This window comes from Marmota flaviventris, chromosome 9 (genome assembly GCF_047511675.1).
Source record: "Marmota flaviventris isolate mMarFla1 chromosome 9, mMarFla1.hap1, whole genome shotgun sequence".
Lineage (NCBI taxonomy): Eukaryota > Metazoa > Chordata > Mammalia > Rodentia > Sciuridae > Marmota > Marmota flaviventris.
Genome location: NC_092506.1, coordinates 92,910,342 through 92,936,725, shown reverse-complemented (window position 1 = coordinate 92,936,725; position 26,384 = coordinate 92,910,342). Strand labels below are relative to the sequence as shown.

Sequence of the window (26,384 nt, the reverse complement as noted above, 5' to 3'; positions counted from 1 at the left end):
GCTTGTTTTGCTTAACTGATGGTCTCTAGCTCCATCCATTTTCCTGCAAAATGACATAATTTCATTCTTCTTTATGGCTGATTAAAACACCATACTGTGTATATACCACATTTTCTTTATCCATTCATCTGTTGATGGATGGACACCTAGGCTGGTTCATAGTTGACTGTTGTGAATTGTGCTGCTAAAACATGGATATGCATGTATCACCGTAGAAAGATGCCTTAATTCTTCAGAGTGTATACTGAGAAGTGGTCTAGCTGGGTCATTTGGTCGTTCCATGCCTAGTCTTTTGAGGAGCCTCCATACTGATTTCTACAGTGGTTGTACTAATTTACCGTCACACCAACAGTGTAAAAATATTTCTTTTCTCCATATCCTCTTCAGCATTTATTATTGTTTGTGTTCTTTTTTAAAATTTATTTTTAAATTTTAATTTGTTCTTTTAATTTTACATGACAGAATCTATTAATTAATTAATCTGTTAATTAATCTAATCAGGATTCTTGATGACTGCCATTCTGACTAGTGTGAGATGAAATCTCAGTGTAGTTTTGATTTGCCTTTCCGTAACTGATAATGATGCTGGACGTTTTTTTCATCTATTTGTTGGCCATTTGTATTTATTCTTTTGAGAAGTATCTGTTCAATTCATTTGCCCACTTATTAATTGATTTATTTGATTTTTGATATTAAGTTTTTTGATTTCTTTAGATTTTCTAGATATGAATCCTTTGTCAAAAGAGTAGCTAGCAAAGATTTTCTCCCATTCTGCAGATTCTTTCTTCACATTCCTAATTGTTCCTTTGCTGGACAGAAGCATTTTAATTTGATGCCATCCCATTTATTAACTCTTGGCATTATTTCCTGAGCTTTAGGGGTCCTACTGAGAAAGTGGTTACCTGTACCTATCTGCTGGAGTGTTAACTATGGTTTCTTCTAGGAGTTGCATAGTTTCTGGTCGAATTTCTAGGTCTTTGATCCATTTCGAGTTGATTTTTGTGCAGAGTGAAAGATAAGGGTCTAGTTTCATTCTTCTACATATAGATAACTAGTTTTTCTGGCAGCATTTATTTAAAAAGCTGTCTTTTCTCCAATGTATGTTTTTGGCACTTTCGTCAAGAATCAGATGATTGTAGATGTGTGGGTTTGTCTCTCCTGTATTTTGTACCATTGGTCTGTGTGTCTTGTTTTTATGCCAATACCATGCTATATTTGTTACTATACATTTCTGTAATATAATTTGAAGTCAGGTATTATGATGCCTCTAGCATTGCTTTTATGGCTGTGAATTGCTTTGGTTAGTCTGGGTTTTTAATTCTTCCAAATTATTTTAGGACAGTTTTTCCTAGTTCTGTGAAGACTGTCATTGGTCTTTTATTGGGAACTGTATTGAGTCTGTGTAATGATTTTGGTAGTATGACCATTTTAACAATATTAATTCTGCCTACCCATAAACATTGGAGGTCTTTCCATCTCCTGAGGTCTTCAATTTTTTTTCTTCAGTGTTCTGTAATTTTCATTGTAGAAGTCTTTTACCTCCTTGGTTATATTTGTTTATTTTTTTGAGGCTATTGTGAATAGAATTTTCCTGATTTCTTTCTCAGTGCATTCATTGTTGGTATATAGGAAAACTATTGATTTTTTTTCAGGTATATTTTATTTATTCTTTTATTTTTCTTTGTACATGACAGTAGAGTATATTTTGACATATTATACATACATGAAGTATAACTTATTCTAATTAGGATCCCATTCTTGTGATAAAGCTACTGATTTTTGTATGTTGATTTTATAACCTGATACTTTGCCAAATTTATTAGCTCTTACAGTCTTTTAGTACAGTTTTTTGGATTGTCTAAGTAAAGGACCATAACATCTGCAAATTTGACTTCCTTTCCTATTTTTATCCCTTGTATTTCCTTCTCTTGCCTAATTGCTCTTGCTAGAATTTCTAGCACTATTCACCTAGGAGTGGTGAGAATAGACATTCTTGTCTTGTTCCAGATTTTAAAGGAAATGCTTTTAGTTTTTCCCCTTTTACTAAGAGGTTGAATTTGGGTTTTTCATATAGAACCTTTATGATGTTGAGACAGGTTCCATCTCTTCCGTTTTTCTTCAGTGTTTTTTTTTTTTTTATCATGAATGGGTGCTGAATTTTGTGTAAGGCCGTCTCTGCATTTATTGAGAAGACTAAGTGTCTTTAATTCTATTTATGTGATGAATTACATTTATTGATTTGCATATGTTAATCCATCCTTGCATGACTGGAATAAAACCAACTTGGTCATTATGTACAATCTTTTTAATAGGTTATTTAACAGGATTTGCTAATATTTTGTTAAGTATTTATGTATCTAAGTTCATCAGGGCTATTGATCTGTAGTTTTCTTTCCTTGATGTGTCCTTATCTGGTTTTGGTATGAGTATGATACTGGCTTTATAGAATGAATTTGAAAGTGTGATATCTCTTTCTATTTTATGGAATAATTTGAGGAATACTGGCATTAGTTCTGTTTTAAAGGTCTGGTAGAATTCAACTGAAAATCCACCTGGTCCTGGTCTTGGAAAGTTTTTTTTCATTGCTTCAATCTCATTACAAGTTATTGGTCTGTTTAGGTTTTCTATGTCCTTTTGATTCAATTTTGTCAAATCATATTTGTCTAGAAATATATCCATTTTTTTCTAGGTTTTTCCAATTTATCAGAGTATACATTTTCAAAATAGTCCCTAATGATCCACTGGATTTCTGTGATGTCTGTGGTGATTTCTCCTTTTTCATCTCTAATTTTTATTAATTTGGGTCTTTTTTCTTTTGGTTAGTTTGGCTAAGGACTTATTAACTTTGTTTTTTCTTTTCAAAGAAATAACTCTTTTTTATTGATCCTTTGTGTTTTAAAATATTTATTTTTTAGTTATAGGTAGACACAATATCTTTATTTTATTTTTATATGGTGCTGAGGATCAAACCCAGGGCCTCCTTCATGGTAGGCTAACGCTCTACTCTGAGCCATGACCCCAGCCTTATGACCCCAGCCTTTGTGTTGTTTTTTACGTTTTCAACTTCATCTCTAATCTTAATAATTTCCTTCTTTCTACTGGTTTTGCAACTCATTTGTTCTTATTTTTGAAGGGCCTTGAGATGCATCATTAGATTGTTTATTTGGGATCTTTCTGATTTTCTTATGTAGACATTCATAGCTATAAACTTTTGTTTTAGACTGCCTTCACAGTGTCCAGAGGTTCTGATATGCTGTATCACTATTCTCATTTAAGTTTAAGAATTTTTAATGTCTCCCTTGTTTTCTTCTACTACCCATTCATCATTCAAAAATGTATTGCTTCATCTCCATGTATTTATATAATTTCTATAGGATTTTGTTGGATTGAATTCTAATTTCATTCCATCGTGATCTCATAAGATGCAAGAAATCATATTAATTTTTTTTTTTGTATTTGCTGAAAGTTACTTTGTGTCCTAAAATATGGTCTGTTTTGGAGAAGGTTCCATGAGCTGCTGAGAAAGTATATTCAGCTGTGGTTAGACATCTATAGATGTCTGTTAAGTTCATTTGACTTATATTTGATTTATAATGTTTTTCAGGTCTATAAGTTCTTTACTGAGTTTATTGTGTAGATGGCTTATTTTGGGGGGAGAGGTGTGTTGAAATCACCCAGTATTATTTTACTGAGGTCTATCTGAGCTTCCATTTCAGTAGTGTCTCTTTTATTTGCCAGATGGGTGCTATGTATCCATTGGAAATAAAATGAACCTCAGTATTTCATACCAGTAATAAAAACTAATTTGAGGTAGATCATCTATTTCAATATAAAAGTAAAAAATATAAAATGTCTAAAAGACAATATGAGAGAATATTTTTGCAACCTTGGAGTAGTCAATGTTTTTTTCCTTTTAAGAAAGATTTCAGAACACCATGATAAAGCATAATAAACTGGGCCTCATCAAAGTTAAACACTTCTGCTCATCAAAAGTTATCATTAAGAAAATGTAAAGGCAGCCACATATGGGGAGAAAATATCTGCTGTACACACACACACACACACACACACACAAGAAAAAAAATTGAGAAAAAGACTTAAACAGATCCTTCATAAGAAAAAAGATCTGTGAGCGGCTAATGAACACATGAAATAATGTACAATATTAATCATCAGAAAAATGCAAGTTAAAACAATTTCATACCACTTGCCATTCAAAAAAATGGCTCAAATTGAAAACTCAGGAAATATCAAGTGTTTGTGAGAATGTCAAGCAACTGAAAATCATTCGTTGCTTGTTAAAGTGTAAAATGTTGGGATCACATAGGAAAACTGGCAGTCTCTTAGTCTATGATCCTACCAATTTCATTCCTAGGTATTTAGCCAAGAGTAATGAAAATATGTACCTAAAAGTGATGTGGATAAAAATGTTTATAGAAGCTTTATTTTTAATGATCCCAAACTGGGAACACCAAAATGTGCAACAGGGGATTTTGAACAAATAGATTGTTTTATTTTCATATAGTAGAATATTGTTTAGCAATAGAAAGGCAATAAGGTACTGATACATAGCATAACATGGATGAATCTCAAAATCATTATGTTAAATGAATGGATACTAACTGTTTATGAAATTCATGAACAGGCAAAACTGTATTGATAGAAATCAGAAGAGTGATGGTTTTAAGGTGGGGTAAGAGAACAAAAGGGAATTTCCTTGAGTGATGGAAATATACTTGATTCTATATTGGTTACATTTGTCATGCATTATACATTTGTTAAAGCCTATTCAACAGTACACTTATCTGTGCATTTTACTATAATTGAGCTGTAAAGAGTTTTATTTCCTACTAATTGATCCCTTTTTTCCCATTCAAAAGTGTGACTTTACTTCAAGGATCCTCTTTAAAACTTCTAATAATCTAAAATAAGTAGTACCTCTCTCTTTCTTCATTTTTCAATTTTTATTCTACTTATTTATATTATGCAATTTAAGAGTTAATCACTACTTTTTTGATTCTATTATCTGTTGTTTCTTGATGTTAAAATATGTCTCTAAACTAGATTTCAGCTACTGAGAAGAATGTATCAAAAACTCCGATATAGTCATGTATTTGTATATTTTTCCTGTTTTTTTAATTTTTGCTTCATGTTTTAAAATTGTTATGAAAATATAGGATTTTAGAATTTTTGTGTTGAATTGACCATTATGAAATGCCCCTTTTATCTTTAGTAATATTGCTTTAAAATCTGCTTTATCTGATTAGTATAGCTAAATAACTCTTCTTTTGGTTTTGTTTGGTATATGCAAAATATTTATTTTTATATGTTATATATGTATTTTTTATTTTCAGCCAGTCTTTATGCTGATAATTAAGATTTTTTTGTAATTAGCATGTAGTTGGATTTAATTTTGCAAGTCTAGGCAAGCAATCTTTGTTCTTTAATTAGAGTTTTTAGTCATTTTACATTTAACGTAATTACTGAAATTAGATTTAAATTGACCATCTATTTGTTACCTTTTTGCCTAATTTGCTTTTGTGTGTGTGTGTGTGTGTATGTGTGTGTGTGTGTGAGAGAGAGAGAGAGAGAGAGAGAAAGAGAGAAAGAGAGGGAGAGGTATACTGGGGATTGAACCCAGTGCATGCTAGGCCAGCATTCTATCACTGAGCTCCATCCCCAAACCTTCAATATGTTTTTTAAAAAATTGTTATTAATTGAATATTTGTTATTTCATTTTTGCCTGGAATGTTTGTTTTAGTTGTACATTCTTCCAGTATTATTATTCTGAAAATAACTTCCTTAAATATTTATGTTTCTTTACTTTTCCTATAGGGTCTAACAAATCTGGGAATCTAATAGATATATGTAATATATTCTTATAGATTTGCTCTGTTCCCTTAATAGTTTTAAAAGACCCAAAATGGTTTTCTTAATGCAGTATAAAGTAAGTTATTTTACCTATTGTTTTTAGAATCACACCCAGGAAATTTGATACTGTTCAAGCATCTGAGCATTACAAAAGTGGAATTATCACCAGTGATATTGGAGACTTAACTTTAAGCAAGAGGGGAATACGAACATCATTTACATTTAGGAAAGTGAGGCACACACCTTGTAACTGTAGTAAGTATATGATTTCATTTCTACTGTAAAATGGAGTAAATCTAGTATGGAAATCCTTTAAGGTCCCCTCAGTACCTAGGATAGCTTTTCCATAGCTTTTATAATGGCATTTCCTGTATTCTGCCTTGTATTTTACTTTTGGAATACTTTTCTGTACCACCTCCATTAGAGTATTCTTTGAAGTTAAGAACTCTTCTTATGATCTTTTTTTTAAAAAAAATTTTTTTAGTTGTAGATGGACATACAATATCTTTATTTTTATGTGGTGCTGAGGATCGAACCCAGTGCCTCACACATGCCAGGCAAGTGCTTTACCACTGAGCTACTAGTCCTAGCCCCTCTTCTTATGATCTTTATTTTCCCCATACTTAGTTTTTTAAGCAGTTGAGTGCCAAGAAATACTTTATTTATTGAAGTAACAGTTTAGAGTATTAGAATTATGGGACAGTAAAATATCACTTGTACAAAAATAGGTTTTTGTTGAAAATAGCTTGTCAGATTTCTTCTTCTTCTTTTTTTTTTTTATTAATCCAACAGGGAAGCTAGAGATGACAAATTGCTTTATGGTAGGTTACTATAGGGAATAAGCATTGGTTTATGGCTTAGTCTATTTGGAAACCTAGAAGGGACTAAAGGGAACTGCACAAAATTTGTCAAGAGGATACTGTTTTGAATTGTCTACATAAGTACATCATGCTTTCTTGGACTTACTTTACAGAGATTTTTTTCATTTTATAAATAAGAATTTTTAATAACAGTGATAGAATCCATTTTATATCTGGGGGGTTTCAATTATGGGTAGTATCTACCAGTAGCTTTTGAATTTAATCATAATCTTAAACATTTTGAATTAAGACTCCTCATTATGTCTACAAGATGTTAGCCTAACAGAAACTTGAAGTCTTCTATGTTTGATAATCTTGATGGTAGTGAAGCTTTAAAACAAGTTTTTGCCTATTTTGCTGAAAGTGTCCTAAGGGTCTTAAAATGTGAATTTTTAAATTAAAAATATTTATTTTTATTTGGTAAGGATCTAGCACTCATCAAAGAAAGAAAGAAAGAGAGAGGGAGAAAGAAAGAAAGAAAGAGAGAAAAGAAAGAGAGAGAGAGAGAGAAAGAAAGAAAGAAAGAAAGACAAGGTTTCTTTTCTCAAGTAAAGTCTAGTTGTAGAGATGCTAGTTTTCTTATGCAAATGTAAGGGAAGTGCTAAGAAGCTTCAATTGGGTAATCAGTTTACAGATGTTTTTACAATAACAAAAATTGTATGTATTGTGTACCACATAATGTTTTGGAATATGTATACATCATGGAGTTGCTGAATTGGGCTAATTAGCAAATGAATTATATCACACACAATTTTGTGTGTGTGTGTGTGTGTGTGTGATGAGAGCACTTTAAATCTAATCTTTTAGCAATTTTCAAAAATACAACACATTGTTATTACCTATAGTCACCATGTTGTAAAATAGATTTCTTTGACTTATTCCTCTATGTAACTGAAATTTGGTATCCTTTGACCAACATTTGCTCAACTGCAATGAAACAAATGGAGACAGAAGTAAGATGCAGAGGCAAAAATGACTGCTGGTCTAAGTTGCCATCTTAGGTTATCATTAGGTTACATCAGGTCACTGGCACCATTGGTACATTATTTTTCTTTATATCATTAAGCAGCGTACATTAAGTTATAGTGTAAGATGTTCTTGCTTATGATTGGATATGTGCACTGGCCAAGCTTGTATTAGTTATCTTAATAGTTCCTGGGAAAAACCACAGAATGTTCCCTTTAAGCAGATGCAGAATTATATTTATATTTTTTTGTAAATAGATTTGCCCACTTCTTTTTATATTGAACTCCTCAAATATATAATTAGACTTGCAGGGAAGAATTTTGTTTTTTTGTTTTTTAACAGGTAAGTCAGAGCCTATGTATACCCAGTTCTGAAATTTGTTTTGATTTTCTTTTAAGAAAACTTGATAACTTTGAGTCATTTATAAAGATGAAAGGTTTGTATTGCCTTATTTTTACTTTTAGGTTATTCTTCTGTCTGTGACAGTCAGAGGAAAGAGACTCCTCCCTCATTTCCAGAGAGTGATAAAGAAGCCTCACAACTAGAGCAAGCGTATGTACATCGAGTTTATGAAGAGATTGCTGGGCACTTTAGCAGTACAAGACATACCCCATGGCCACGGATAGTGGAGTTTTTGAAGGCTTTGCCAAGTGGTTCCATAGTGGCCGATGTTGGGTGTGGAAATGGGAAGTATCTTGGCATCAATAAGGAGTTATACATGGTAAGTAATGTTGCTTCTGACTTTCTTTTTGCTGTATTTGCAATGGTTATCATTATCTTTCTTCCTCATGATATACATTGTTTTTAGGCCATTGTAAAAAACTGATGATAAACAATGAAAATTAATTATTGCTTTCATTTTTAATTCCCCTAGAAATTTATGGGCATGGTATTTGGAAAAGATTTGGAAAATGTGGACTTGAAAGGCAGAAGTAAAACTAGGTCTAAGGAAGTTGTAGTTGTTAAAGACATTACCGCTACTGAAAAATGCTACAGGGACAGTAAGAAAGATGACTTGAGGGCATCTCAGGAGCTGGCAAGACCACACCCATCTAAAGCTTGAGAGAATAAAAGTAAAAATTCTCCTGAGGCCAGTGGGGAATCCTTCTTGTACCAGGGGGCCTCTTACAACATGATAAGCCACCTAGACACTTGAAAGCTGCTGCAGCCAGGGTCTCTGGAGGCTTTACTGCTCCTTGAAATGGTGACAGACCTTGGTGACAACCATGTGGTGCTGGTTCTGCAGAATGCAGGATGCTGGAGTTAGGGGGTCATGGAGGCTTCCACCAAGATTGCAAAGGAAGGTCTAGAAGGACAAACAAAGTGCTACAGGGTTGAAATTCCAGTGGGCAGCCCCCGGAGAGGGCAAAGCATGGAGATAGGAGGAAGAAACCAAAGCTGCAATGGAAACCCCCAAGATTAATAAATGCCAGTAACATGGAACATCTGCTGAGGAAAGCTACAAGAATGGAGCAGAAAGAATCCAACAGAAAGGCCAGTTGTGTTGCAACAAATAAGGTCACCGGGGTAGAACTACCAAAGCCCTTTGGAGAGGACATCATGCCATGTACTCCAGATGCCTGACACAGAACTTGTTTGCCCACCTGGATTTCAGTCTTGCTTTGGTCCCATTCCTGCTTTCTATGTCCCTATTTTTGTAAATGGAGATATTTACTCAGTACTTTATATATTGGATATTTGTAAATTGCTTTTAATTTTACAGGAGCTTACAATGTGAGATTGCCTAAAGCCTCAGAGACCGCTTTGGACTTGAACTTTGAGCAATCTCAGAAATGTTGAGACTGTGGGCACTCTTGGGAATAGACTACATGTATTTCGCATTGTGAGATATTTGTGAGCTTTTGGGGGCCAGGGATGGAATGTTTTGGTTTGGATATAAAGGTGGCCCTCAAAAGCTTACAAGTGAGACAATGCTAGAATATTCAGAGAAGAAATTATCGGGTTATGAAAATCTTAACCCAATCAGTTTAATAGGAGAAAAATGGAATTTTTATATTAATTTGCACCCTTGATTAATAGCTTGAATTTTTGTGTGTGTTTACCTATGCTTCCAGAGTTGTATACTTAATGTTTTGTTGAAGATTAAATATATATAGGAGTAAAAAATCACATACTTTAATTTCAATACATACTTTTGTGTCATGATCTTTGTCTAACAGAAATATGTTAAAGAGACCTTGAATGTATGTTGAGTGTTTGCAAAATAAGCCATTTTCTCTTTGGTTGTTGTCATTAAGTAACATTATTAGGGAGAATTTCAAATACTTGACATTATCCTTGGTATTAAAACTTATATCAATTTAAAATAGAAAAGTTAAACAATTGTGATGTTTTGACTACCGTATATGGGAAACCCAGCAAAATAATGGAAATGTGAAAGTCGTGAGCCAGGTATGAGTCAGTGCCATGTCAGTGAGGAATCTATAATAGGTCTGGTGCTTTATTACTAAAATTTGCTGCACAGTTTCTTCTTGGTGAAAAGGAGTGGTATGAGCAAACAGACCTAAGAGCCTGACAAGAAGGAGAAAATTTCCTCTTGTTTTGTTTGGCTGCTGTTCTTGTTCTGTTTTTATCTGTGGTCCTCAAATAATAATTCTCCTCTTCTGAGTGACTATTGAGCCCTGTCTCTGAGGATTTGTTTTATAGGCAGGCTGGATTTTTTCCTGTTGGCTCTAAGTAAGGTTTAGCTGTCAGAATTGGGCATAATTGAAACTTCTGAGTCTGTGAACTGAATTTAAATGTAACAAAAGGTAGCAAGCACAAAAATATTCTCTCTCTCTCTCTCTTTCTGTGTGTGTTTGTGTGTGTGTGTGTGTACACATTGATATTGTAACTGTTGGCTGGGTGACAGAGAATATTGGCAAAAATAAATAAAAGCAGTAAGTCAGGCATGGATCTTAAACAGATAAGGAAACAATTGGGAATTATGCCACTGTTATTAATAGCCCCTTAGTACTTTTCCATCTTTAAGTATTTCACAGAAAATTGCAGTACTTTACCTCTAGCTTGGTGCCTTTTATTCCACTTCACAAATTAAAGCAGCTCTGAGATAGAATACAAAAGCTGTTAAAATGCCTATTAGAAATTCAGCAAATTCATTAAATATGATCTGCATGGCAGGCAATGTGATTTAATTGCTAAAGAATTATTTTGATATGAGAATTCATATTCTTTATTCTCAGGACTGAGAGAACCTCAAGGATCATGAGTAAATATTTTGAGCTGGCCACTTCTGTTTTTATTAAATCTTCTTTTACAATTCTTTTCCTCATTCATAGAGATTGGATTAAGAAGAGATTTCTGAGAATGATTATTTATTAGTGATTTAACATTTCTTATGCCCCTCCCATTTTCCTTTCTCAATTTACATGTGCACATTGCGACTGCATATATGTGTGTGTGTGTGTGTGTGTGTGTGTGTGAGTGTAAACATTTTCTAAGACTGCCATATATATGTGTGTATATCTTTGGTATTAAAATTTCATATGAATATAGTATTCATATATATAATATTCATAGAATTAAACAGCAAAACTGTATACAAAAACAACAGCAAAACTAGGGAGAAGATGGGAAGTCCCAGTCCCTGAACACTTTCTGCAGAACCAGACATGTGTAAGGCACATTTAGCCTCCCTTACTTGAAACATGAAAGCATGTTGCTAACTGCCTTCAGTAACAACATTCCGGTAGAAGGCTTGGTTATGCTAAAAGATTTATTTAACTAAGTAGCATTTTATAAGTTTTGAATTCAGCACTTTATTCTTGATAAGGCTAAATATTTAACAGAAAAAAATGAAGAGTAAAATAAATTAAAAAATTGAAATATAGAATAAGTGATTTTACCTTTATGGATTTTTTTGGATTTTATTTTCTTATAAAAGTAATACATGGGCTGGGGATGTGGCTCAAGCGGTAGCGTGCTCACCTGGCATGCACCGGGTGCTGGGTTCGAACCTCAGCACCACATAAAAATAAAATAAAGATGAAAACTAAAAAATAAATATTAAAAAATTCTCTCTCTCTCTTAAAAAAAGAGTAATACATGTTGAAAAGTATAAAGAAGCAGAGAAAAACAATCACCCATCCTCCTGCTATCTAGATTATCACCATATATATAGTAATGAAAGATACCTTAGATCATGTTCTTTGTAGCTCCCCTAAAAGTCTAAAATGTCTATGTTTTGGAGACAGTTTTGATTTTTATATGTAATGTTACAGAAAGATGAACATTCTGAATGGTGATCAATTAGGTGCAAATTTGGACCTCCCATTTTCATTGCCGTCATTTTTTTTAGTCATTTTGTTTTTATTCACTAATTTGAGTTCTGTTTGATATTTGTTAAGATAATAAATGTTATCATGAGCATTATATATTCTGACTTTGTGCTGACTATCTGAATTGGAAATATCATGGTCTGAGACCATTTCACGATAAATATGAAATCTATTTAATGACTTTAAGGTATGGAATAAACCCATAGCTCTTAATTTCTTTTAAAATTCAAACAAAACATTATGAACTTTTTTCTCTTAAAGATTGGTTGTGATCGTAGCCAAAGCCTTGTGGACATTTGTAGAGAGAAGCATCTTCAGGCCTTTGTATGTGATGCGTTGGCTATTCCAGTTCGCAGTGGGTCTTGTGATGCCTGCATCTCCGTTGCTGTTATTCACCATTTTTCAACAGCAGTAAGTATTTTAAAAAATATGTTTTTCTTTCTCCAAGATTTTTGTCAGTAAGTGGCAACAAAACTTCATTAACTTATTGATGTTGGACCCTATTTTAGCTTCTCATCTTTTTCCACTACATAATCCATCCTCATTGAAGAGAGCATGTGTGACAAAGATAAGGCTACATCGGAGTTCTGGTTACTTAAACAGAGGCTTAATGGGACTCTATGCTACTATTGCTGTATATTATAGCCTTTTTCTACCCAGGTCGCCATTCATTTCTAAATGCCTTCCTTCAGACCCACAGAGTCCCAGAATTTTAGTTGGAAGAGACGTTGAGACTAGGCTTCATGAGTTTATATCACTCCTCAGGTTCTTGAGTCTCTTCTCTCTCTTTTCCATTTGTCTTTCTCAGCCTACACCGTTCTTCAGAAATCTGTACTAGTATGTTAACTCTTAAAATGTTTTTAATTTTTCACTTTTACATTGTATGTGAGATTGAGATTTGTACAACCTTTATGGAAATCAGTATGGAGGTTCCTCAAAAGAAGTAGCAGTTCACACACATTAGGAATAGAACCACCATATGACCCAATTATACTACTACTTGGTATTTATCTTAAAGAATTAAGGTCATTATATTATAGTGACATATGGGTACCCATGTTTATAGCAGCACAATTCACAATAGGCAAATTATGGAGCCAGCCCCGGTTTCCATCAGTGGATGAATAGATAAAGAAAATGTGGTATATTAGCGTTTTGTTCAGCCATAAAGAAGATTGAAACTATGTCATTTGCAGGAAAATGGATGGAACTTGAGAACATTATGTTAAGCAAAATAAGCAAAGGTTCCGAAAGTCCAGGGTCTTATGTTTTCTCATATGTGGAACCTAGAGAGAAAAAAGGAAAAGAAAGTTGGGAAGGGGGATATCAGGAAAGTCAAAGGGAGATAGTAACATAGAGGTAAGTGATCAGGAGGAGAGAGGAGGAGTAAGAAAGGGAAAATCCTGAGAAATTGTATTGGCCAAATCCTATTGTTATATCATGTGTGTGCCTATACAAATATGTTAACACTGAATCCCACTATCATGTACCAATAAAAATATGGCTAAAAATGTTTTAAAAAGTAAAAATATTAAAAACAAACAAAATCTTCTTAAGTTTTAAATAAATGAATTTAATATTTTATGTTTTACTTAAAGGGAAAAAAAAGCTTATTTTTTGTATATTTTGTAAGCATCAGTAGTTCCTCCCCTGATAGAAACAAGAACCATATAGCTTACATTATGGGTCTCTGGCAGATTCAGTAGACTTTACATCCTTACCTGATTTCAAAACAAATCAGAAAAACCTCTATGACATTTGTCTCTTCAATTGTTAGCTCTTTATTTTTTAATAGTAACCGGGAGATTCTGCTGGACTGCAGCAAACAGGGTAAGAGGACTATCTTAAAAGAATTAGAAGAATTACTGCAAACAGATAAAGGCTTGTGAGCAACAGTTATACCTGTGAATTTTAAAAAATCCCCTTCATTTGGAAGAAATGTTTGGCACACTTTAGTTCCTTCAGCCACAGCTTACTCTGTGAAAGAGGACTATCTTCAAAGTATGAAAGAAAGTAAAATACACAGGTAATATCTGTATCCATTTTTTTGTAATTGCATGTATATGTTGGACCCTTCCCCTATCTCCTTAGAAATTTGTCACATTCACCTTTCTCTCCATATCTCTTGTTATCTATTTAAAATTCATTCATTGACCACGTACAAAAGAATCAAGTTGGATCCAAGTCCTATAAGAGCCCAAACTATAAAACTCTAAGAAGAAAACATAGGAGAAAATATAAAAGAAAAGTTCTGTGACATTGAGTTTAGTAATGATTTCTTGGTTATGGTTCTAAGAACATGGGCAACAAATGAAAAAAATAGAGAAACTGGACTTTGTCAAAATTAAAACTTATGTGCATCAACAACACTTATCAAGAGAGAGAAGATGCATCCCATGGAATGGAAAATAATATTTACAAATTGTGTCTGATAGGGAATTAATATCTAAAATATATGCAGAACTCCTAAAATGTGATGACAAAGCGACAAACAACCCAATGGAAAAAAGATGAAGGATTTAAATAGGTATTTTCCATGGCCAATAAGCACATGGAAAAGTGCTCAACATCATGAAACATTAGGAAAGTGCAAATCAAAACTACAGCGCAGTAGCAATTCACACACATTAGGATAGCTATTACCAGAAATATAGAAAATAACTAGTGTTAGCAAGGATGTAGAGAAATTAGAGCCCTTCTGCATTGCTGGTAAAAACAAAATAGTGTAGCCACTGGGGAAAACATTGTGGCAGTTCCTCAGAAAGTTAAACACAGAAATACCATATGATCCAGCAATTCTACTTCTAGATAAATAGCCATTCCCCCCAAAACTGAAAGCATATAGACTTGCAATATTTGTACACCCATGTCCATAGAGCCATTATTCACTATATCCAAAATGTGGAAACAGCTCAGATATCCATTGATGGATGACTGTGTGAACAAAATGTAATCTATATACATATAGTGGAATATTGAATATTATTCAGATTGAAAAGGGAAGGAAATTCTGATACATGCTACAATGTAACTGAACCTTAAGGACATTATACTAAGTGAAATAAGCCAGACAGAAATGGAAAAATATTTTGAAGTACTTACATGCAGTACCTAGAAAAGTTAAATTCATAGAGACAGAAAGTACTACAGTGATTCTCAGATGCTGGGGAAGTTAGAATGGGGAGTTATTGTTTACCTTGTATAGAGTTTCAGTTTGGTTTGAGTTTCAGTTTGGTGATGGACAGTGATGATGGTTATACAACAGTGTAAGTGTAATTAACATCACTAATTTGTGTACACTTAAAATGATTAAAATGGCAAATTATACATCATGTGTTTTTTTACCACGATAAAAACTAATTCATTGAAAATTAGTTATATGCTGGTATTAAACAAGTGCCTGGGAATACAAATGGTGAAGTCCAAGTCTCTGCATTCATAGAGTTCATAGTCAAGTGGAGGAGGTAACACTGATTTATGTGTTGGTTGGTTTGGATTTTATGTTGCTGATTGAGTGCCTTAGTAGTGATTTTGATTTTTAGAGACATTGAAAGATTTTACAAATGGTAGTGCCTTGATCAGATATATGCCATATAGGGATCATTCTTAGAGCACTGTGGAAGGTGGTTTAAGATAGGAGGCAAGACTGAATATAGAAAGTCTATTTTGACAGTCCAAGTATCTGGAGACAATAAGAGCATTGAAGTTTTAGTAGAAGAATTCTATTGCCCTCTACTTCATTCCTTCACCACTTTAGTTTTCTTTCCTGCCTGATCCCAGTATATGTCATTTTTAATCCATTATGGGTCTTTGGCAGATTGAATACTTAGGTTGCTCATCTGTAAAATAAGATGACAATAGCCTATCTCATAAGGTTGTTGTCAGAATAAATGAAACAATGCATAAATTCCTATCTTAGTGTCTTGTATGTTGTAAGAGCTCAGTAAATGTTATTGTTTTATTTTATATTCAATAAAATGATCTCATCTTGTATTTTCAGCTTGATTTCACAATATTTCCCAACTCCTAGACCCACCCTGGAAAAATTCTCACAGTTTTCTTCTATTAACTCTATAAATTATTCATGCTAAAGGTGCTTCCTCCTCTTTTAACATATAATCTGAGGTTATTTCTTGGGCTTTTGGACCATTATGAATAACCCATTGCATGTTAGAATTGTGTGTTACTTTGACAATTTGACATTATCTGAGGCTAAGGAATCAGTAAGATCAATTTCTTTTTATCAAAGAGCACACGCATATTTGTAAACATTTCCAGTCTCAGTTCTTTTGTTTGCTAGCCTTATAACCTTAATGCAGTTTATTATTATATTTTTCCTCCTCTGTAAGTTTGCTGGTTAGATGCTATTTTTTCAGTGGTTGACATAGGCATTGTAGTATGTTTCCATGACCTTATTGTCTACCTTCAGTTGGTATGTTTACCCTTCCTAACATTGTGAGACTCTGATTAACCAAAGTTTTAGAGGGTTTAGATTTCTATTGCTTGAAGAATCCTTATTTTTTTTAAGTATAGGTATATTGATGACAAACTTTCTCACGTTTTGCAAATATGAAATCTTTATATTTTGTCTTTATTTTAAAAAAGATTATAACTAGGCTTGAATTCTAGAATGATAATATTTCTATGTTTTCTATCCCTGTGTTTTAATCTGGGAAATTTGTTCTAGTCTGAATTCTAATTCAATAATTCTTTGTTGCAGTGTATCTAATTTGCTGTTAAATAATCTATTGCTTTTTTCTGTTATAGAATTTTTGTCTGACTTCTTAATATATTTTAATGTATTTTATGTCTTTACTGAAGTTCCTTCTTTCTATTTTTATGAATGTATTAACCACAGTAATTTTGAAGTCTTTGGGGGTTTACTTCTATGGTCTTCTTTTGCTCTGATTTTCAGTCATTTGGTCATGATTGATTTTAACATACCTTATAATTTTTTATTGGATGCTGGACATTTTGTATTAAAAGATTTGGATATTTTATCTTTCTCCAAAAAGGATTAAATTATGGCAAGCTGATAAATATAAGCAGATCACTTTAATTCTGTAAAGGATTGGTTTTATGCTTCACTGGAGCTGATTTATACCTTTTTTTCCCCCCTTCTCCCTTTCTAGAATATGGCCCTTCTTGGTCTCAAGCAAAAGCCTGGGTTATATTCCAAGATCATTACCCCATGGTGGACTGTGAAATCCATTGACTTTCTCTCTAGCCTTGTTTGGCTACTTAAATTCTGTTTAGCTTTTTAATTTCCTAGCTGCCTTTCTGCTGAGTTCTTGGAATTTCACCCAGTGCTCATGCAACTTAGGAATTTGTAAGTCCTTCTAGAGGAGTTTGCATATAGATTTTCAGAATCACTTCCTAGCAGTTCCTTTACCTATGATTCTGTCTCCCAATTCTCATCTGCTTTAACTTCCCTGTATTCCAAGCCTTATTTCCTCAGGCCAGTGAGATTTCTGCTTTCTGATTATATTTTATTCTCCCACCCTGTGAATTATCAAATTCTCTGAGGGATTATAGCCCATCAGGTCCACCTTCCAGAGTTGATCTTCAGTACCTTTAAGTAGCTGTTTTATGTGTAGATGAGCATCCCTAATCTAAAAATCAGAAATGCTCCAAAACTTGAAATGTTTGAACACTAACATGATGCCACTCCACACCAGACTTCACATGATGGGTTGCTGACATGATACAAGGCACACTAAAAGTATCATATAAAATTGCCTTCAGGCTATGTGTATAAAGACTATATGAAACCTAAATGAATTTCGTATTTAGGCTTGGGCTTCATCCTCAAGACACTTCATTATATATATGAAAATATTTCAGAATCCAAAAATCTGGTCCCAAGCATTTCAGATAGGAGCTAATCAACCTGTATTTCATCCAGCCTTTGTGATTATTTTCAGTGGGAGAATTAATACAAACTATTTCATCAAGACTGTAAGTAGAAGTCTCTATAATCTATCTTGGGTGATATTTTGTAAATATAAATGTAATGATTCCCCTAAAAGTGCCTCATATTACCACTTGTAACTCTAAATCTGTTGTTTCCATGTGTCCAGCCAATTAAGGAAAGTCATGGGGGAAATTAACAAAAGGCACAGAACAAAATGCCCCTTCCTTTTTATCTTTTTTGTGTTTATATAAAACATTTTGTTAGATTTTCTTACTGATCATTGTAGTTGAAAACAGGCCTACAGTTAGTTTTATTTTTACATTTCCACTCTATGTCTCCTCCAGGTTCTTAAATGACAATGTGTGCATGTGTGGTTTGTTTGTTTTTTAGGAGCGTAGAGTGGCAGCTCTCCAAGAACTTGTTCGACTCTTGAGACCTGGAGGGAAGGCACTCATTTATGTCTGGGCAATGGAACAAGAATATAATAACCAGAAGTCCAAATATCTTAAAGAAAACAAAATTAGCCAAGGAAAGAAAGAGATCAGTGATCCATCTGTGCAAAGGCAGCTTGTGGAGCAAATGCCTAATGCGAACAGTCAAGACTCAGCAGCTTCTGTCCCCTCCATTCAGGAGGGAGGATGCAATTCAAGGAAAGTCACTAATTCTGAGCTGCCTATACACACCAACAGGACTACTTTTCATTCTCAAGATGTACTGGTTCCCTGGCACCTTAAAGGAAACCTTGGTAAAGACAAACCTGTTGAGCCATTTGGTCCAATAAGATCTCATGACCCAGGTTCTGTGTTCCATCGTTACTATCATGTGTTCTGTGATGGAGAATTGGAAGCTGCCTGCCAGACTTTGAGTAATGTCAGCATTCTGCAAAGCTACTATGATCAAGGAAACTGGTGTGTGATTCTTCAGAAGATCTGAATATTTATGTGAACATATTTTATGTAGAGAATAAACTTTAAAAAAAAAAGGAGACTAAATTAATTGTCCTTTTAATTAAAGCGAAAACTTGTGGTGAAGTACCAAAGGAGAAATCCTGAGAGAAATTTGGAAATAGAGATTGCTTAGGAAACATTTGATCTGCTACTTTGACTTCATAAATGTAGGCTCTTCCTACATCCCTACTCAGGATGGTGTTTAAAAGTGATTCAAGTAATTTGCGAAGTATTTGAGATTCTCATGTAAGAGTACAGCAATTTGAAGATGATATTTTATTATAAATGTTATTAAAGAACCTGAATTATGTTGAATCTTATTGAAGTAATTATATAATATTTTAATAAAGAAACTATTCTTGGTCAATAGAAAATTATCTTAAGTTTTATCTACAGTTCTTTTTTTTTAAATTTGTTCTAATTATACATGATGGTAGCACTCATTTGGACACATCATACATAAAATGGAGTATAACTTCTCATTTGTCTGCTTGTACATGATGTGGAATTACACAGGTAGTGTAATCATAAATGCACATAGGATAATGTCCAATTCATTCTATTATTTTTCTTTATCCATTCCCCTTCCCTTCATTTGCCTCTGTCTAATCCAAAGTACCTCTATTCTTCCCTAACATTTCCCCTTATTATGAATTAGCTTCTGCATATCAGAGAAAACATTTGGCCTTTGGTTCTTTGGGATTGGCCTACTTCACTTAGTATGATACTCTCCAGTTCCATCCATTTAGCAGCAAATGCCAAATTTCACTTTTCTTTAAAGCTGAGTAATATTCCATTGTGTGTATACACTAAATTTTCTTTATTCATTTATCTGTTGAAGGGCACCTAGGCTGGTTCCATAGTCTAGCTATTGTGAGTTGAGCTGCTATAAACATTGATGTGGCAGCATCTCTGTAGTATGCATAGATTTGAAGTCCTTTGAGTTTAAGCCAAGAAGTGGGATAACTGGGTCAAATGGTGGTTCCATTCCAAGTTTTCTGAGGAATTTCCATAGTTGTGCCAATTTGCAGTCCTATCAGCAATGTATCAGTGTACCTTTTTTTCCACATCCTCGCCAACATTTATTTTTGCTTGCATTCTTGATAATTGCCATTCTGAATGGAGTGAGATGAAATCTTAGTAGTTTTGATTTGCATTTCTCTAATTGCTAGAGATATGAACATTTTTTTCATATGTTTGTCAATTTATTGTATTTCTTCTTTTGTGAAGTGTCTCTGTTCAGTTCCTTAGCCCATTTATTAATTGGGTTGTTTGGGTTTTTTTGGTATTAAGTTTTTTGAGTTTTTTATATATCCTGGAGATTAGTGCTGTATCTGATATGCATGTGGTAAAAATTTGCTCCCACACTGTAGGCTCTCTTTTTACCTTAGTGATTGTTTTGCTGAGAAGAAGCTTTTTAGTTTGAATACATCCCATTTATTATTATTTTTATTTTATTTCTTGCACTTTAGAAATCTTGTTAAGGAAGTCAGGTCCTAATCTAACTTGGTGAAGATTTAGGCCTACTTTTTCTTCTGTTAGGTTCAGGGTCTCTTGTCTTAATTCCTGGGTCCTTGATCTACTTTCAGTTGAGTGAGAGATAGCGGTTTAATTTTATTTTGTTGCATACGGATTTCCAGTTTTCCCAGCACCATTTGTTGAAGATGCTGTCTTTCCTTCAATGTATGCCTTTGTCTAGTACGAGATAACTATATTTATATGGGTTTGTCTCTGTGTCTTCTATTCTATACCTTTGGTCTGTGTGTCGGTTTTGGTGCCAATGCCATGTTTTTTTTTTTTCTTTTTCTTTTTTTGTTATTGTTACAATAGCTCTGTAACATAATTTAAGGTCTTTTATTGTGATGCCTCCTATTTTACTTTTCTTGCTAAGTATTGCTTTGGCTATTCTGGATCTCTTATTTTTCCAAATGAATTTCATGATTGCTTTTTGTATTTCTATGAAGAATGTTATTGGGATTTTAATAGGAATTGCATTAAATCTTTGTAATGCTTTTGGTAGTATGACCATTTTGACAATGTTAATTCTGCCTATCCAAGAACATGGGAGATCTTTCCATCTTCTAAGTTCTTCTTTAATTTCTTTCTTTAGAATTCTAAGTTTTCACTGTAGAAATCTTCCATGTTTTTTGTTAGATTGATTCCCAGAAAATTTTTTGAGGCTATTTTGAATTGGATAGTTTTCCTAATTTCTCTTTCAATGGATTCATCACTGATGTATAGAGGTACATTTTATTTGTGGGTGTTGATTTTGTATCCTGCTACTTTGCTGAATTCATTTATTCTAGAAGTTTTCTGGTGGAAGTTTTTGGATCTTCTAAATACAGAATCATGTTGTTGGCAAATAGTGATACTAGTTTGAGTTCTTCTTTTCCTATTTGTATCCCTTTAATTTCTTCCTTCTAATTGCTCTAGCCAGAGTTTCAAGGACGATGTTGAATAAAAGTGGTGAAAATTCTTGTCTTGTTCCAGTTCTTAAAGGGAATGCTTTCAATTTTTTCTCCATTTAGAATGATGTTGCCCTTGGGTTTAGCATAGATAGCTTTTACAATGTTTGAGGTATATTCCTACTATCCTAGTTTTTCTAGTGTTTTGAACATGTAGGGGTGGGTGTTGTATTTTGTCAAATGCATTTTCTGCATCTACTGAGATAATTATATGATTCTTGTCTTTAAGTCTATTGATGTGCTGAATTATGTTTATTGATTTCCATATGTTGAACTAGCTTTGCATCCCTGGAATCAACCCCACTTGATCATGGTGCACTATCTTTTTAATACGTTTACGTACGCAGTTTGCCAGAATTTTATTGAGAATTTTTGCATCTATGTTCATCAGGGATATTGGTCTGAAGCTTTGTATTTCATGGAATAATTTGAGAAGTATTGGTGTTAATTCTTCTTTGAAGGTCTTTTAGAACTTGACTGAGAATCCATCTGGTCCGGAGCTTTTCTTAGTAGGCTTTTGATGGTGTCTTTTATTTTATTGCTTGAAATTGATCTGTTTAAAGTGTGTTAAGTCCTCCTAATTCAGTTTGGGTAGGTCACATGTCTCTATAAATTTGTCAATGTCTTCAAGATTTTCTGTTTTATTGGAGTATAAATTTTCAAAATAGTTTTTGATTATCTTCTGTATTTCAGTAGCGTCCATTGTGATATTTCCTTTTTCATCACAAATTTTAGTAATTTGAATTTTCTCTTCGTTAGCATAGCTAGGGGTTTATCAATTTTATTTATTTTTTTCAAAGAACCAACTTTTTGTTTTGTCAGTTTTTTGAATTGTTTCTTTTGTTTCAATTTTGTTGATTTCAGCTCTGATTTTAATTATTTCCTGTCTTCTGCTTTGGGTGTTGATTTGTTCTTTTTCTTGGAATTTGAGATGTAATGTTAAGTTATATTTTTATTGACTTTTTTCTTTTAATGAATAAGCTCAATGCAATAATCTTTCCTCACTGCCTTCATAGTATCCCAGAGATTTTGATGTTATGTTGCAATTCTCACTTACTTCTAAGTATAGTTTTATTTCATCCCCGATTTGTTCTGCTATCCATTCCTCATTCATTAGAATATCATTTAGTCCTCCAGGTGTTAGGAGTATCTTCTATTTTTTATTTTATCGTTGATTTCTAATTTCACTCCATTATGATCTGATAGAATGTAAGGTATTATCTCTGGGTTTTTTTTTTTTTCTTTTGTATTTTCTAGGAGTTGCTTTGTGGCCTAAGATAGGATCTGTTTTAGAAAAGGATCCATGTACTGCTGAGAAGTCTTATTCATTCATTGATGGATGAGAAATATTCTATATGTCTGTTACATCAATTATTGATTGTATTATTTAGTTCTATAGTTTATTTAGTTTTTGTCTGGAGGATCTATCCAGTGTTGAGAGAGGTGTGTGAAAGTCACTCAGTATTATTGTGTTGTGGTCTGTTTGATTTTTAAAATTGAGAAGGGTTAGCTTGTTGTATTTAGATTCTCCATGTTTGGGGCATAGATATTTATAATCGTTATGTCTTATTGATGTACAATTCTTTTAAACATTATGAAATGTCCTTCTTTGACCCTTCTGATTAACTTTGGTTTGAAGTCCACTTATCTGATATGGGGATAGAAACTCCTGCTTATTTACAGAGTTCATGTAAATGATATGATTTTTCCCATCCTTTCACTTCAGTCTGTGGATGTCTTTGCCCATCAGGTGAGTCTTTTGGAGACAGCATATAGTTGGGTCTTGTTTTTTAATCCAATCTGCCAGTCTATGTCTATGGATTGATGGGTTTAGGCCATTAAAGTTCAAGGTTATTATTGAGGTATGAGTCATTTTGGTTTATTTCTGGGTTGTAATTTGAATTAGTTTCTCCTTTGATTAACTATTTCTTCAGTGTTGTTTCTCCCTTTGCTAGTTTTCACTTTTTTTTTTTAATCCATTTCATCTTTTTTGTTGAGAAGTTGTATAGTGCAGGCTTTCTAGTTGTGAATTCTTTTAATTTTTGTTTATCATAGAAGTTTTTTTATTTCATCTTCTAATCTGAAGCTTATTTTTGCTGGATAAAATTATTGGTTGGCATCCATTTTCTTTCAGAGCTTGGAATACAAGACTGCCCAGCTTTGAGGGTCTGGGCTGAGAAATCAGATGAGATCCAAATTGGTTTCCCCCTAAATGTACTCTGATATTTTCTCTTGCAGCCTTTAAAATTCTACCCTTCTTCTCTATTTTTAGACATTTTCATTATAATGTGCCTTGGTGTGAGTCTGTAGTAATTTTGTATATTTGGGATCCTATAAGACTCTAATATTTGATTTTCCATTTTATTCTTTGGGAAATTTTCTGATATTATTTTATTGGTTTGTACCTCCACACCTTCATCTATCCCAATAAGTCTTAAATTTGGTCTTTTGATGTTATCCCATAATTGTTGGGAGTTCTGTTCATGGTTTCTTAACTACTTCTCTCCATGGTCAACTTTATTTTCAAGATTACATATTTTGTCTTCATTGCTTGAGATTCTGTCTTCCCTGTGGTCTGTTGGTGATGCCTTTCATTGAATTTTTAATTTGGATTATTGATTCCTTCACTTTGAGGATTTCTGCATGATTTCTTTTCAGAATCTCTATATCTTTATTGAAATGATCTTTCACTTCCTGAATTGTATCTCCGATTTTATTTCTTACATTGTCCTTTATGTTGTGGATCAGTTTAACTGTGTACATTCTAAACTCCTTCTCTGTCATTTCTTCTACTGTGTTGTCAATGGATTCTATTATTGGAGCATCTTGGTTTGTTTGGGTGATTTGTTCCCTTGTTTTTTTTTTGCATTTATTTTTTAGTTGTACGTTGACACAATACATCTATTTTATTTTTATGTGATGCTAAGTATTGAATTCACTACCTCATGAATACTAGGTGAGCACTCCACCTCTGAGCCACAATCCCAGCCCCTACCTTGTTTTTAATGTTGTTTGTGTGTCTAACTCATCTTGCAGTGTGATTCTCAGGCAGTACAGTTTCTACCCTGTAGATTTATAGTGTCCCTGAAGGTTTCCAGAACCTCGCCTTTAATAGGGAGACAAATAATAACAGCACCCAATGCAAATAATAATACAGCTCCTACTAAGATGTTACAGTTTTGTCGTAATAAACAGAAAGGATGTGTTCAATTATTGTATACAATATAAACAGTAAGTTTGCAAAAGAATTTAAAATTTCAAATGGTGGACAAAGTGAGAATAGAAGTGGTATAGGGTGTGATGTTTATGAGAAAGGAGGAGAGAATTTAAAAATTATAGGAAGTGTGAAAGATGGATTTATAGAGATTGGCTGTTAGTAGGAGAAAAGAGAGAAAGAGAATCCAGGGAAACAGATAAGTGAGAGGAAATATATATATAATGTAAAAAATTAAAAATAGAAAGAAAAAAGTAAAATAATACACAACAAAATTATAATATACTACTCAGACATCCCAGTCATCAATAAACTGATGCATGAAAAATACTTGGTTTCAGAAATGGTAGAAATGTGAGAGATTTTAAAAAAAGGAGGGGCTGGGGATGTGGCTCAAGCGGTAGTGCGCTTGCCTGGCATGCGTGCGGCCCGGGTTCGATCCTCAGCACCACATACAAACAAAGATGTTGTGTCCGCTGAATACTAAAAAAATAAATATTAAAGAATTCTCTCTAAAAAAAATGATTTAAAAAAATTTTAAAAAGGAGATTAAAAAAATAAATCTTGATAAAAAATTCAACAATTTTTCCATTGGAGTTCAAAAGTTTCTCGGGTTTCCTTCTCAGCAGGTAGGTGGGGTTGTCTGGTATATAATGCTAACTCCACCCAAAGGATGGGTGGGCTTGCTAGGGTGAGAGCGTTAGTCCTGGAGGCAGGGTTCCTGGGGTCAGGATGTAAGTTTAGGTATGCTCCAGTCTCTTGCTGGGTGTCAGCTGGTCTGGAGATTTTAAAGCAATACACCTCCAGGGCCCAGCAATTGCCAGTCCATGCTGGAAGACTGCACCCCAGGAATCTCCTTTGGGTTTCACTCATGTGGTATAGGAGCCTGTTCTTAGCCTATTACTTCACTTGTGGACCCCATGCTTCCTGGTCTCTGATTCAGTCACCCCGAACTCAGTCTCTCCCCGACTCTGCCCTTTTGAATTCCTGGTCTATTACTTCTCTCCCATCCTGTTCTGCAAGCTGCTAGATTGAAAGGTGAGGGGAAAGTCAGGTGAATTTCCATGACTAGTATTCTATGTAAACCTCCATGCTTGATTTTTTCCTGGTCACTTAGGCACACCCTCTGTCACACAGCTTGGGTTTGCCTGACTTGTTTTTCAAGCCAGACTTAGGTCTGCTAGTAATTGCTCCCCTAGCTATCGACCCCTGAGCTGCAGGTTCCTTCTGCTGTTCTCCACCCAGGCCACTGGGAGAGAGATAGTGACTTCTTTCCCATACATGGATATTGTGTAGCGTACTTATTGTTTTTTTCAGTCAGTGACTCTGATCTCTAAACTCTCTGCACCCTGATATCCCCAGTCTTCCCAAGAATGGGGATTCCTTTAATTCTTTTATTGCTTTACTGAATTTATGGAAGGACCATTCTGGCTTATGATTCCAGTTGCTGCTGTGACTGTGGTGCTTGAGATCTTTTCCCCTTATTATATAAGATCTCCTGAGTCCTGATCTGTTTTGAGTATCCAGTATTAAATTCCTGGGATCAATTACAGCATCATAATGGACAAATAAGAAAGAAAAAAGCCCTTGCCTTTATGGAGGTTACCTTCTCAAGACAATAAGCAAATAAATAAATAAATACTACATGCCACATAGTGATAAATACCATGAAAAATAAAATGGAAGTCAAGGGGACATTCACCCAGGAGCAAAGGATTATTTTTTAAGTGGCAGAAATAGACTGTAATTTATTACCAAGAGTTAAGTGGTATTACTAATTCATTGGTCTAGGTGCTAAAGACAACCTAAACGTCCTTTTATGCTGCCAATCAGATCTAACTATGCCCTT

At 33.8% G+C, this 26,384-nt stretch overlaps 1 protein-coding gene across 3 annotated transcripts in view; it reads left to right on the top strand.

Moving 5' to 3' along the window:
- Nucleotides 1-19,164, top strand: part of Alkbh8 (alkB homolog 8, tRNA methyltransferase) — a 50,871-nt gene extending 31,707 nt beyond the window's left edge. For all 3 annotated transcript variants that reach the window (XM_071616667.1, XM_071616668.1, XM_027930590.2), the window contains exons 9-12: nt 5,975-6,126; nt 8,162-8,418; nt 12,257-12,406; nt 18,300-19,164. In XM_071616667.1, coding sequence (XP_071472768.1) covers nt 5,975-6,126; nt 8,162-8,418; nt 12,257-12,406; nt 18,300-18,842 — 1,102 coding nt within the window. In that variant the 3' untranslated portion in view covers nt 18,843-19,164. The remainder of the gene's footprint in view (nt 1-5,974; nt 6,127-8,161; nt 8,419-12,256; nt 12,407-18,299) is intronic.
- The last annotated feature ends 7,220 nt before the right edge of the window (nt 19,165-26,384 follow it).